This window comes from Pyxicephalus adspersus, chromosome Z, assembly GCF_032062135.1.
Source record: "Pyxicephalus adspersus chromosome Z, UCB_Pads_2.0, whole genome shotgun sequence".
NCBI classification, from domain to species: domain Eukaryota; kingdom Metazoa; phylum Chordata; class Amphibia; order Anura; family Pyxicephalidae; genus Pyxicephalus; species Pyxicephalus adspersus.
In genome coordinates, this window is record NC_092871.1 from 73,131,859 (window position 1) to 73,147,262 (window position 15,404).

The 15,404-nt window shown below is 40.1% G+C and overlaps 1 protein-coding gene across 1 annotated transcript in view; it reads right to left on the reverse strand.

Moving 5' to 3' along the window:
- Nucleotides 1-202: 202 nt before the first annotated feature.
- The window catches only part of ARPC5L (actin related protein 2/3 complex subunit 5 like), a 92,426-nt gene continuing 77,224 nt past the window's right edge, over nt 203-15,404 (reverse strand). Inside the window, exon 4 of the mRNA XM_072431876.1 lies at nt 203-1,297. Coding sequence (XP_072287977.1) covers nt 1,262-1,297 — 36 coding nt within the window. The 3' untranslated portion in view covers nt 203-1,261. The remainder of the gene's footprint in view (nt 1,298-15,404) is intronic.

Sequence of the window (15,404 nt, forward strand, 5' to 3'; positions counted from 1 at the left end):
TCATTGGGTAAATTTGATGACATATGGGAACCTTGGATCGTGTTTAATAATGCATAGATGTTGAGTATGCTGTCTCATCCTTGGATATGAGGCCTTAGTGATCTGTATTCTGCAAATTTCCTCCTCCTTCCCTTCCCCCCTCCCTTGTAGTTGTTACATTTTTTGTCTGCTTTATTCATGTGGCGCAACAAGGATTTGTTTTAAGTTTATTCAATGCTCAATAGCAGTATGCTACAGCTCTCTCTTATGTCCCATTCCTTCTACTAATGTCTCACCATGTTTGTTGTGGTAAATATTCATTTGCATCTGAAGTGTTTTCCATACCCTTTATGCATGGATGAGATGGATAATTCTGTTTGGACATTTCTGCAGAGCAAATTGTTTAATTGTTGGCGCACACACAATGTGTTCTTTTTCTTGTTATGATTATGTTTTTATTGTTTTTCTTTCTTTGTCTTTTTCTATGGAAAAATTTTTGTGTTGTACAAATAAAAATCCAATAAAAATATTGAAATACATACAAATAGACAGCTTCAGGTTCTTGGGCATACATAACTTGAGGAAGCTGAGTGATTTTCTTTAGTACTATCATCCTACAGTGGGGTATTTCAGGGGGGTTACAAGTCATACAGTAACATATCTCCCTGGGTAATATTTATAGTATGTGTAAAAATCATACATTTTTCCAGGGAATCATAGGTTTTACAGTTGTTGCAAAAGTTATACGGGTTATGGAGTAAACGTATATCACTTTCAGTAACCTCAGTGTCTTTGTAGATATTGCTAAGGACTCTAAGTTAACATATCTTGAGAACTATGCATATCAGACAAGCAAAAACTAGAGCTATCATATTTCTTTGGCAAGACGTTCCCATATGTTACCACGGAAGTCAGTCCAATCACTATACTCAAATCCTTGCCGGTGCATAGACAGGGTAGAGTCATTCTTTAGGCTATGGCTTCACTGGAGGCAAATGAAAGGCAAATCTTGAGGGTGATAGTGGCAAGCTGTTGTGACCCAAGCAAAGCAGAATATGATCATCAGGGCTCCAAAACTGCAGACAAGCATCCAGGCTGGTACTTGTGGATCAAGAAGCATTATCTTGGCGCTGGATCGGTGGTGCCTTTTTCACTCTTGAAGCGTGTATCCAGGTGGGTCCTCCACTGGTCAGCACGGCTGTTCTAGTGATGGCTTGCACGGTAACCAGAGGTTTAAAGGGCAGATCCAAGGATTTGTGCTTGTGCAGAGCTTTGACCAACACTACGTCTCCGGGCTTAAATGGTTGCGTCGGTTGATCTGTAGGGAGAGGAAAAGAGAGAGATATATCTCCGTAGTTGCTGTTCAATTTTTCAATTAACCTAGCTACATATTGATCCCGAATTTGTTGTAAGTCCCCCGGTAGTAAGATAAGGGGTTCTTTGGCCCAAGGGGTGGGGAATGGATGTCCCATTAAAATTTTAAAGGGTGATAGCTTTTTAACTGGATTGGGTGTCATTCTTATTTCTGCTAAGCACGGCTGGTAGGTATTGGTCCCACTTATGGAATGTCCCTCCAGTTGCTTTCCTAAGTTTGTCTTTCAATGTCCTATTCATCCTTTCTACTACTCCATCACTCTAGGGGTGATATGGGATGGGAAACTTCCATTCTATGTTCATCATCTTATAAATCTCCTGTGTGACTTTAGAAGTGAATGGAGTGCCATTGTCTGAGCTTATTCTCACTGGGCATCCAAATCTGGGGATGATCTCCATCCATAATAACTTAGCTACTGTCCTTGCATTTTCTTTCCTGACTACAAAAGCTTCTACCCATCTGCCGAATCTATCTGTAATCACTAACATTATCTGACATCCATTGGAAGCCTTTGGCATGTGTGTGAAGTCAATTTGTAACTCTTGAAATAGACCCTGTGGAGTTAACAAATGTTCATGTTGTCCTGCTTTCTTTCCTTGCACATTATTTCTAGCACATGGTAAACAACAGGAAAGTATGGCTTGTGTGTGTTCCTTTAAATTCTTGGCACAAAATCGCTTGTTTTTTTCTTTTGTTGTGGTCCTAATGCTTTTGTGTCCTATACCGTGAATTTGAAAAACAATGAGGGGTACTGCTATTTGGGGCAGCCCTACTATCCCTCCTTTTGACCAGATTCCAAAAGAATCCAAGGTCAATCCTTCCTTTTCCCAGAATTCAATGTCCTGTGAAATGGCGAAGGACTGTAATTGTGTTAGAAGTGTGTTGGTTTCAGTGGAAGCTGGGATGGCAAGCAGAAGTGTATCAGGGGGGCTAGTGATGGGTGTGATAGACTGAGCAGTGGCTCTGGCATGAAAATCTGCTAGTCTGTTGCTCTTGGCATCGAAGGAATAGGAAGAAGTGTGTGCTTGACATTTGACAATGGCTATTTGATTGGGGAGGTGAATGGCTTGTAAAAAATTTTGAAATTAATGCGGGGTGCTGAATGAGTTTTCCATCAGCTGTGGTAAAACCTCTTCACTGCCAAATGGCTCCAAAATCATGTACAACTCCAAAAGCATAGCGGGAGTCAGTGGATATGTTTACAGCTTCTCCTTCCATAACTCCACAGGCTCCGGTGAGTGCTATCAATTCTGCGGCTTGGGAAGAGTTACCAGAGTGGGGCGGCTTCAAGGACTGTGTCAGGGAGCTGTTCCACGACATATCAAGCTAAATAAGTTTTGTCAGAGGGTCACGAACAAGACCCATCTACAAAAACATTTTCTGCTAGAGGAATGGGTGTTGCGGATAAGTCTGAATGTGGTGTTGATGTGGTATGTATTTCAGTGATACATGAGTGTGACACTGGCAGTTCATCCTCTGGCCCTTTAAGACCTAGGAGGGCAATGAGCACAGCGACTAGACTGCTGTTAGCAGGAGCATATTTTATACTTAATCCTGCAGTGGATGTTAGGATAACTTCATAACCGGACAACCTTTGTGCTGTTATGTGTTGAGTGGTTAAATTCTTAGGCAAGTGTAGTACAGCATGGGATGTGTAAAGTATCGTCTCGTGACCCAAAGTTAGAAGTGAGACACTTCCTACAGCCATTGCACACGCTGCCAGCACACGCAGACAGGCGTGACCTTGCACAGTAACAGGCAGTGTCTTAGAGACAGGCCACAGGCCTTATTTACCTCTATGCATCTGAGCAAGCACAGCAGCCATAACACCTTAACACCAGGAATCCTTTCGTTCTGAGGTAAATTGCCTGTCTTATAGAATATCTGCAGACTTATGTTCAACTTCACAATCAAGCTCCCAATAAGCACTCAGCCCTTAGAGAACAATTATTCTATCAACAGGATGACCTAGAAAACTGAAGCCATAAAAACAATATCAGGATTAGGGGTTTGTCGGAGACCAGTAAGGCCAAGGATCTCCACGACACGGCCACCTCAATTTTCAATAATCTGCTACGAAAACCAAGAGATTATTTTATAGAAATTGACCGAAAAGTCAAGATCTTTCTAGACCACGAAATGTCCTGTGCTGCATCCACTCTTATTAATTAAACGAATTCATTATGATGCGCTATCAAGATTTACTTAACACGCTAAATTATCTCCTGGACAGGAGAACATATTGCTATAGGAGCACTTGCACTGGATTGTTCCTATTGATATTTTCATCAAGATACTACCCCCCGATACACCCCCTACATTAAAATTCCCATCACTCACACTAACCAATACCCCACACACACTTCAGATTACAAACCTCAATTGTTAACTTGTTAATTATGGGTTTACGTAAACTTGTTTCATTTATTGTTAAAGGGGCTCAACCCCAAGGAAGCATCCTATTCTCTTATCAGAATCAGGGCCCAAGTGGCCTTCATCCAGGAGACCCATTTTCGGGGAGACTGTGTTCCCAACATCATTAACTGGAGGTTCCCACTGGCATACCACAGCTGCACCCGTAAGTGAAAAGTATTTTATTGTCTTCCTCTATCAATTGACAATTCAAGGGGAAGAGAAGTTATGCTGAGGGTAGACTTGTATTTCTTTTGAGATCTCTAGGTGGTAGTATGGTTAAACTCGCTGCTGTCTACCTCCCCAACACGAACCAGGCTACCTACCTAACCCAATTACTGGAAAAGTTGGAAAATTTTAAGGAACAAATTCTTATACTAGGAGGAGACCTAAACCTTGCTCCTGATCTTTCCTTGGATACGTTAAAATTTTCCCCTAATACTCCCCCACGTTCGGATAGACGAGCTCTTAAATGCCTCCTCCTATTTCAACTGATGGATGTCTGGCACCTCTTCCATCTCTCTGAGCGAGACTATACTTTCTACTCCAATGTACTTGAGGAATGATCATTTCTGGCTCCCTCAGACCTACAGAGTGACTGCATGCACCATCGTCTCTATAACCTTCTCAGATGCACCGATTTACCTCTGCATTGACTTATCTCACACTGAACCTAAGGTGTGGAGATGGAGCCTGAATGAGTCTCTACTCCAGGATGCGGTGGTGGCGGCAAAGTTTTTTGTGAACTTGCACATTATTTTAACACAAACAATACAGCTAGAACTGACCCCATGATAGTTTTGGAGGCCCAAAATACAAGTTATATGGGGGGATACTCATAAAACATAGAACAAGGCTGAAACAGGCTCATCAGCAGGAGATAGAGGACTTGCTATCCTAAATCCAAACTCTAGAACTCTCACATAAAAGAACCAGGGACGACACTCAGGGCAAGGACCTCCATACTCTTAGGGAAGAGCTATCCTCCCTTTACCTCAGAAAAGCTAAAGGCAAAATGTTGGAGAGTCTTCTATGAGTAGGGCAATAAGAGAAGTCGTATCTTGGCAAATATTCTTAAGGAACAAAGAACACGCTCGTTTGTTCCAATTCTTTCTGATAAGATGTGTAGAAAAAAATTCCAAACCAAAATTGCAGAAATCTTCCACAAAGATTATTTAGGACTCTATACCCTTTCCAGACATCCCTCTCTGACTTCTCCGGTACACAGAGTGGCGGCAGCTAGGGCATACCTAGAGGAGTAAGAAATGCCTTCTATATCGCGTGCAAAATGTGAGGTTTTAGATGCCGCAATCTCCCCAGAAGAATTAAGAGAGGCGATCAAATTTACTCTCATGAGTAAAGCCCCAGGCCCAGATGGCTTGTTGTTGGCTTACTACAAGACATTCTTGGAAAAACTGGAACCCCAATTTACAAAGGCCTTTAATTTTTAGCAACAGGGGTGGGATGCCTCTGGACTCCCTGAGAGCTGTGATCATGGTTCCCCCGAAAGAGGGCAAAGACCCTTCTTCTTGTACCACCTACTACCCCATCCCTCTTCTTAATCAATATTTGAAGCTTTTCACTAAAATCCCAGCCTCCAGGTTTATTCACAGTAAACAAAAAAATGATTCATTACGATCAAGTGGGGTTCATGGCTTCCAGGGAGGCCAGAGACAATGCAATTGGGGTAATAAAATGAATCCATCATGCCAAAACCAAACATATCCCATTAATGCTACTGTCCACCAACACAGAGAAGGCCTTTGATCATGAGGACTGGGTATTTGTGGATCAGACTACGATAGTCATAGTAAATGGCTTTCATTTAGACTCATTCCCCATCTCTCATGGTACAAGGCAGGAATGCCACGTCCCCTTTTATATTTATTCTGACTCTGGATCCCTTGCTATGGAAAATTTGAACAGCTCAGGATATTGAGGGGTTAGAGATGGGGAACTCAAAACAAAAAAGTGCTGCTTATGCACTACCTGCTACTTGCTCAGTAACAGACCTCCAGTGCAGACCTCATTGATAGACCTCTTAATGACAGAACCCCAGTGTAGACCTCCTTCATAGACCTCTTAATGACAAACCCCTTCTGCAGACTTTAGTAACAGACCCCTAATAAAGATCACAGTGACAGTCCCCTAGTGTAAACTTTAGTGATACTCTAACACTAGTGATACAGAACATATCCCAGTAACAGACCTTAAGTTCAGGTCCCCTAGTAAAAGACCTTCAATACATATCTTAGTGACAGACCCCCAATGCAGGCCTCAGGCACAGACCTCTTCATAGCAGACTTCTAGTGCAGACCTTGACCTCAATACAGAGCTCCGTTACCGTCACCATCCAGATTTTGCGTGTAAAAAAGACTGGCATTGATACTAGGTAGACACAATTTCCACATGCTTTGTGTCCCAAACACAGTTCACATCTAAAGCAACTGTTGTTGTATATTTGAAACATGTTAATATAGCACACTCAATTCATTTTCAATAGACATGCAGTGATGCTTTGCTTCAACATACAAAAAACTGTATTTTTTTTTCAGGGCTCAGGTTGATGTCCTCCAACATCAGGGAGCTGTAGGCTTTCTAACAAGTATTACTAGCTTTTCAGACAGTTATCAGGGGCTAGAATGGAACAACGGTACCACAGTACTTATACAGCCAAGAGGGAACTCACTCAGGCGGCAGAATTCTTCTTTCGGCAGAAAATAACGTACACTCCTTAAACAGGTCTATTTATCTGTGAGTAGGTATTAAAAGCTTCAAACAAAAGGCACATGCTTTTTAAGGTTCTGCATGTGCATGGGAGTGAAGGTGATAATATGTGTCCATTCAACCTTATTTTCATATAAACATCTAATGGTTAAGGTGTTTTACAGATTACAAACACACTTACAAGTATAAAAGAGGCAAAATTTATATCAAACATTATTGCACAGTAAAACTGCATATCCAGACATGGATTTTGTCGTAAACAACCTAATTAGGAGAAATAACAAACAAACTAGCTAGCCACATCAATATATAACTTAAACATCTCTTTCTCAACTTTCTAAGAATAACCTTTTCCCCACACGTTCATTGCATTTAAAGTACAAATAAAAATGCAAATTTTATAATATAAACAAAAATTAACAATTTTGAGTCACTCATCACACATTACATACATTTATCAATTTATGTATTATGTGATGAGTGGCTCACAACCATTAGGAAAAATCATGCAAACCATGGTAAACTACCCATCTTTATTAAGCAGTTTAAATCTTAAGACTGAATGGTTAAAGAGTTTGCATCCTGTGTATTAATTCTGGTAATTAATTTTTATCATTATATTCCCTCCTCTCTAATGGATGCTTATCATCTTTACTTCGTAAATGCTCTGACAAACTATCTGAACCTGTACTTTTTATATTATTAGTTTATATATGTTCTATGCTTGTCTCCTATTATATGTATTGCTGGATTCATAAGTATTATTTTTATTCTTGAATGACACTAAGACTTGAAGTGGGAATCCAAGTCTTGTCTTGCCAGAGAAAAAAAGTATTATCAGTCTTACAAACATTATAAAAAAAGATCAAGTTCAGCTTTAAGTAAAGTATCTAGACTACAATTACTCTGTTACTAATTTGATGCTTTTCACACTGTGTGGGCTAGGAATGGTTGATGGGCAGTGATGAAACTCAGCTACCTTTAGTACATCACATCAGTGGATGTGCTAGAGATGGATAGAATTTGAGAGTTGGACATAAAACTATTATGCTTACAAGCCATCATCTGTTATCAGATAATGTATGTCATGTTCCATTTTCTTCATTGAATTCATGTTCTTCATGAACTATTTTACTAGTACTGCATTATTAGCCTTCAATAGACCACATATGTGATCTCTTTTTTGTGAATTATTGAACATAAATGTTACATACATTTTGAGAGCAAATGGATTTTTGAAAGCATTATATTAAATATATGCTAAGCATCCTTATATAAAAATTCTCTCCAATTTGTCTCAGATGTTGTTCTTTTAACCCAACAAACAGATCTGACAACCTGTCCTATTTTTTTTCACAGATAGAATCATCCAAATAAAATATGTTATTCCCCTCATCAATGTGACTGCATACCAAATTATCTCAAGTAACTCAAGCTTTCTTTTTAGGCAATATTCTGTAATGTACATCATCAAGCCTTAAAATATACCAGTGGCTGCTGACTATATTTTTCACCTTCTGTATCCCTCCAAAAAAATCATATATGAAAAAAAAAAAAAAAAATCACATATGAAACAAAAATCGATTGAAATCTAAGAATGAATCTTCTCTTAATTCCTTGTTCTTCAAGGTAAGCAAATACAGTAAATATATTTTTAGCAGGCAGTGGCAAATTTAAGGGAGTCATGCAGTACTGAACAAATTATTACCAAAAACACCCAAGCTTTATTTATAGAAAAAAAGAAGTCTCTTGTCTGAGACCTTACACTTTTAATTAAAAGGCGTAAGTATCCCACATCATAGCTAAGTAGTTTTTGGAACACTAAATAAATAATAAAAAAATATTTTTAGGATGTATCAAAATATAAAAAATCAACAATATACAATTAACTTTTAAAAGAACACTCACAACATTTAAATTGTTATTCACATGGGTAAAATTATAGAAACTTTGGGCATATTCATTGTTGCCTTATATACAAGGTTACATGTTTCACAGACTAAACCGCTTCATCAGACCATCCAGTTGGACTTACAGTGTAATATATCGTACTGCATATGTAAAAAAGAACAATAAACAAAAATCAACCATACCTATTGGCAAACATATCAGTGTATAATATATACGCAATATATAATTAGATACACATCACCTACTGGCTGCCTAGGCTTCATTCTGCAATCCACAAAAGCAAATTGCTCTTATGTATAATTTAATGGGAAAAAGACTCCAAAAGGTGAGGTGTGGCTCACAGATCCACAACAACATCATCTCGATCATAAACCGGTATGAGCCACAAACCTACAAACACATAAAGAAATATACTGGGAGTTTAAAAGATTCCACCCCAGACTCTTATCTTTAGAGGGCTTACTAACTGCTCTCATGTGTCCAACAAATGCCACTCCTGGCCGAGTATGTTGTTGAAGTTCTTTTAAAAGTAAATTGTAAATAGTTAGTTAATAAATATTAGAAATGTATTTTTAGGATGTATTTAGTCTTTCTATAGGCTCCATAAACTACTCTTAATTAAAAGTGTAAGGTCTCAGACAAATTGTAGAGACTTTTTTTTGGTATAAAATGTTATGTATTTATTCCATGCAGGAAAAAATACATAGACCATTTGAGTAGGAAAATAAGGATGAAAATAGGGGAACATATTTTAAATATAGATTTCGGATCCCATATATTGTTGCAGGACTTTAGAAGGACACAAGGGTGTGGCTGTAATGGCTGCTTGACTGGTCGCATATTGATTTGAATCCGATACTAGCCTGCACATTCTCGGCACAAAGAGCATAACACCTGAGCATATATGGGAAACAGATGAAGACGGAAGAAGGATGCAGCCTCTATAGGCAGAGGGCTTCCTCTCTTTGACCTTTTATTTTTATTAATATTATTAATATTATTATTAATAAACAGGATTTATATAGCGCCAACATCATACGCAGCGCTGTACATTAAATTGGGGTTGCAAATGACAGACAAATAGAGACAGTGATACAGGAGGAGAGGACCCTGCCCCGAAGAGCTTACAATCTAGTAGGTAGGGGAATTTACACATAGTTATATGTACATAGTTACACAGAGATATATAGTGGTGGGAAGTAGTGATGGTTTAAAAAGACAGAAGATGGGTAGGCAAATTTGAAAAAATGGATTTTGAGGGCTCTTTTAAATGAGCAGAAAGTAGGAGCAAGCCAAATAAGACAAAGAAGACCATTCCAGAGAGTTGGGGCAGCTCCAGCGAAGTCTTGTATCCATGCGTGTGATGAGGTTATGAGTGAGTAAGTCATTAGTAGGTTATTGGAGGAGTGGAGAGAGCAGCTGGGGGAGTACTTTTTTACCAGGTCAAAAATGTAAGTGGGACAATAACTGTGGAGGGATTTGAAGGCAAAGCACAGAAGCTTGAATTTGATTCCAAGGTGAAATGGAAGCCAGTGTAGAGATCTGCAAAGAGATGCAGCAGAAGAGGAGCAGAGGGAAGGATGGATGAGTCTGGCTGCAGCATTCATAATAGATTGTAGAGGAGAGTCGTGTTAGTGGAATACCAGAAAGGAGGAGATTACAGTAGTCCAGACGAGAGATGATAAGAGCATGTACAAGGAGTTTGGTGGTCTCAGGGGACAGGTAGGGGTGGATTTTGGAGATGTTGCGTAGATGAAAGTGACAGGACCTGGAAATGTTCTGAATATGGGGGGTAAATGGGAGGGCAGAGTCAAAGGTGACACCAAGACAACATGCCTGAGGGGAGGGCCGAATAACAGTGTTTTTACCAGATAGAAATATGTCAGGGGGAGGTTTGGAATTTGAGGGGGGGATAATGATAAGTTCTGTTTTATCCAGGTTGGGTTTCAAAAGTCAGTCAGACATCCATGATGAGATGGCTGACAGGCAGCATGAGACCTTATCCAGGACTGAGGGGGACAGGTCAGGGGTGGACAGATAGGTCTGAGTGTCATCAGCATACAGATTGTACTGTAAGCCAAAGGAGGATATGAGACTACCGAGAGAGGAGGTGTACAGGGAAAAGATAACCAGTCCAAGGACTGACCCTTGGAGAACACTAACAGGGAGGAGAGTGGGTGAGGAGGAATTACCATTGAAAGAAATTTGAAAGGAGCAGTCAGACAGATAGGAAGCAAACCAAGAGCAAGCAGTGTCACTGATACCAATGGAGATTTTGATTTGTATTAAAAGGGGGTGATCAAGAAGTCAAGGAAACCTGGCAGGCAAAGTGAATACTGTAGATCAGAACTTAAAGTCCGACAAAATTCTTGGTTATACATCTTCAGGAGCAACTCAGCTCTCTGGCCTCTACCATTAGGAAATCCCAAGCTGCATATTGAAGACCTTGATAACAGGAGCCGCCACAACACCAGGGTCAGGGGTTTACCCAAGGCAACTCAGCCCTTCGGATGTACTGCTGGTCCTCCGGAGGATATTCAACTACATTTTGGGACCACTTTGCCTGCCTTTGCTGAATCCATAAAGTTGGATAAGATCCATAGGGCTCTTCTCACTTACGAAAGACATGTGCAACACCAGAAGCATGAAGTCCATTGACTTTGATGGCGCCACCATACAGCTATTACGGGATAACTTCTGAAACACTCCAGCGTTGTCGTGCCCAGCAACCCCTACCATGCTTTTTGAACAATCCACACATCTTACAGATGGGGCTTCCCTCTAAGCCTGACGGTTCACAAAGATGACAACCCTAAAGCACCCAGAGGATCACTCCCACTTCTTCTTAGACCTGGGTATCCCCTGCCCAGCTATTTCCAAGTAGGAGCCCTTACCTGTTCCTCCAGCATGGCTGATTTGCAACAGGTTCATAAAAGGCGACGCTCTCCATGACACAGTCCATCGCCTTCTTCAGCGATCTCTACCTGCCCTAGTGGGGTTTAAACACCTGTTCCATGGATTTGGCCTGTTTGATTCCTGACCCATACATCACATGACTGATAGGCAATACACCTTTTTCTCCAACACCCATCACACTCAAACTAAACTAAACCACTTTTTGTTGTTACTCCAGCCCTTGGGTGCATTACTTTCACTGCTATTTAATCAATCACTTCGTCCAACCATGCCCCTATATGGATAGTGGTTAAGTCTGGATCGGTCCTTGGAAGTGCCACTGGCAATTAAATGAGTTCTTCCTCAAATTTTTTCTGACTAAAATGAACTTTCAGAATGACCTTTACACATACATTCTGTATCCCAGCCCTACACTCTGTGGGAGGCACATAAGGCTGTCATCTGGGGTCATTGTATTGCAGAGTCTGCTAAGCTTAAGGGAGACATAGCAGCCCTGAAAAACCAGCTTGAAGCCTCTCTAGCTGTGCAAGAAAGGTCCTTGTATTCAAATCTACCTATAGTCATGCTTCATAGGGTGATATCAGAAATTGCCCTAAAAACCTGGCTCTTGATAAGGTAGAACATTCTTTGAAGTGTTTTTGTCAACAGAACACGTAAAGGTAATAAAGCAGACTCTCGGCTGGCTTGCCAAATACAGGTTACCAAAACTACACCTTTGGCACTACTTGATTGTCAAGGGTTCCCTTCAATATGTCCCTTAAGCTGCGTACACACTTCCAATTTTTGTCGTTGGAAAGGATCTTTCACGATCCTTTCCAACGACAAGGGAGTGCACGATGCATGAACGGTGCTGTACATACAGCACCGTTCATGCTCTATGGAGAGGGGAGGGGGAGAGCAACGGAGCGGCACCCTGCTGCGCGCTCTCCCCTTCCCTTTCATTAGGATCGGCTGTCGTCCATCGTCCGTGGATCTGGCAGGTCGGTCGTCCGGACGATGGACGACACCGACTGTACACACAGATTTTCGCCCGATAATTGGCCGATGCCGATTATTGGGCGATAAAAATCTGACGTGTGTACGTAGCTTTAGTCTATTGCTGCAATTTTTGGTGACTAACTTTTTAATCTTTATTGTAATATTTTTATTCATCAGTGCATGACTCTGAACTAAAGGATCAATCTATCCTTGCTTCACATATTGATGAATACCTGACCAACTCTTCTCTGCCTACCTTAGAGACCTTGGCAGTTGATGCCCTCAATGAGGCCATCACTGTGGCTCTTACAAATAAAAACTTAACCCTACAGAATGCACCAGGGTTGGATGGGTTTTTGTACAGCCATTACAAGATGTTCCCCCCCACATTGGATTTGAAAATCTTCACTACAATTCTAGCAACCTGATTGTGAACCTACTTGCCTGATATAATATGTAAAGATCAGGTTAGTTTCTTAGCCCATCGTCAAGCTGGGGACAACACTAGACAATCGACATCATAGATGCACTGAAAAAAAATGACCAGGGAATGTTGCTACTTAGCTTTGATGCTGAAAAGGCATTTGACCATCTTAGCTGGCCCTTTCTTATGCAAACTTTGTACTCTTTCTGGCTGCAAGATAAACTCCTCAAACACTGACGTGATCCTGATTAACTTGCCTTGTCCTCTTTTACATCAACTACAATCACAATCGCAGATTCTATTAAGTACCGTATTTTCCGGCGTATAAGACGACTGGGCGTATAAGACGACCCCCGGCTTTTTCAGTTAAAATATAGAGTTTGTTCCATTTAAAAAAAAAACAGTAACAAAGAAAATTTTTACTTTAAATAATAGAATTGTCTACCATTATATGTAAAAATAGGCACACAGCGCCACCTAGTGGCTGATTTGTAAATCACACTATTTTTTAACAAGCATGTAAATGTATACCGCATGGCTCACAGCGTTTCCCGAAGCTCTGCCGGCTGACCCGAACTCGGATCTTCTCCCCGTTCAGGGGATTGGTAAGTACCCGGTGTATAAGACGACCCCCGACTTTGACAAACATTTTTTGGGGTTAAAAAGTCGTCTTATACACCGGAAAATACGGTACTTAGATGTTCATATAACTTTCACCTACAAATCTCTGTATAGTACTATCTGCCACTTTTCCGGGAGCTCCACTCCCTGCTCCACAAATGGCGTGCTCTTCCACTGTCTTTTTTTGGTTGCATCATCTTAGTTAACATGTTAATACTTCTTAAACTATTGTACCTTTTTGCTGCTGGGAGGATTGGGTATCCTTGATTTCCTAAAATATTATCTGCCAACACACTCACCTCATGGTCCACTGCAGTTGTTCAATCGCTGGATAGAGAATGAAAAATTATGGATGGATCCCATACAACCCAACTTCCTTCTATGGAATTCCTCCAACAAAGCATCTGGGGGTGTCTTATTAGGTCCCATGCAGTATATAAACCAAACATTGCTCCAATGCAAGGACAAACTCAAGCGTCTGGCATTTGCCTCCTTACTCACATATTTTCTTTAAAATGCCCAATAACTTGCTAACTAGTATGGTTGGGCCTTGACAAGCAAAGGGTCTCTTTCACTTCAGGCAAAAAGTACTTTCATGCTCCCAACAGTTCCTAACATCTCCAGATTTACAGAAGAAATAGGACACTATGCACAGTTCATGCAGTACTATCTCTGATATGACCTCTTTAAAAGGATTTGTGTGGGAGGCCCTGCTCAGAAAGGTTCCATCTCTGAAATACATTTCTATGTTAAATTCAGAATCAATGATGCCCTTTGTTAGGCATTCCTATATGCAGAAACAGGAGCAGATATTGGGCAGAGAGCTTCCCTAGAGATCTCGAGGCTTATTTTGAGTAATGCCAGAAAGAGTTCCTCTGCATGCTACATAAAGACAATTCACAGAAGATACTGATGTATTGGTACCTCACACGGGATAGACTACAAACTATTTTCCCTGACACTGTGGAAATGTCAGTTGGAGGCTGGTACATTTTAAATTATCTTTTGGACATGCCTTTCAATAGTCCCATACTGCAAAATGGTCAGTGATCTTCTCGTTAGTTTAGTTGAGATTTTGATACCTTTAGGTGTAGTCACCCACCTATTGGGGTTGCCCATACATACTCATTTTAAAACCAGTAAAAAAATTGGTTTGCCATGCCCTGACAGCGACAAAATGCTTCATTACAAGGCACTGCATGTCTAATTCCCTTTGGTTTATACACTCGAATTAAGGATGTCCAGCTCAAGGAATATCCCACGACCCAGATATATGATCACATAGATAAGTTAATGGCAATTTGGACACCCAGGGATTCCTATTTTTTTATCTCCCACCAATATATTCCAACATTGTGCTACTTTGTTCCTGAGGCCCCATTAATGGTAATCGTTCTCATGTGCAACATACAGTGTTGCTTATTGCTGGCTTAGTGTTTATAGTGCTAATCACTTTCCATATATACCTCTTGTTAACTATGGATACACTAATTGTAATATTTTTCTAAACTGTTTTTCTAGGAGGCTGTGATCACTGGTATTTGATACTCCTGTCTTTACCAGACTGTTATTGTTAACCTATTAATTTCATACTTTACTTGTCTTGTAATCTTTGTACCTTTTTTGTTGATGTACATTCCTGTATCTGTTGGTATCTGTTGGTAAAATTTCCAAAAAACTTTATTAAAAACACAATTAAAAAAAGGCACTATTGAGATCTATTGCTATGTGGTGGTTAAAATGGCTTAACCCAAACTGCAGAGGAAGAAGCATGATAACTACAATCTGATACAAAGAAAATGAATGGATACACAAGATGTAAACACCTAGACCACACAGTCTGAATAAAGAAATTTAATTTTACTGTAAGAGGGTAGTAGATTGATAGATTGACACATGTTGTACATTCTGTGTATCAATTGTTTATTTACTGCAATACCATAAATTTTGTATCTTTATTTGCAATTTTTTTTTTTCAAAATGTTTTTATTAAATTTTTCAAAAATACAGAGACAAGTAAACAAGCAAAACCAGTGGGGTAACGTGACACAAAAAAGGGGG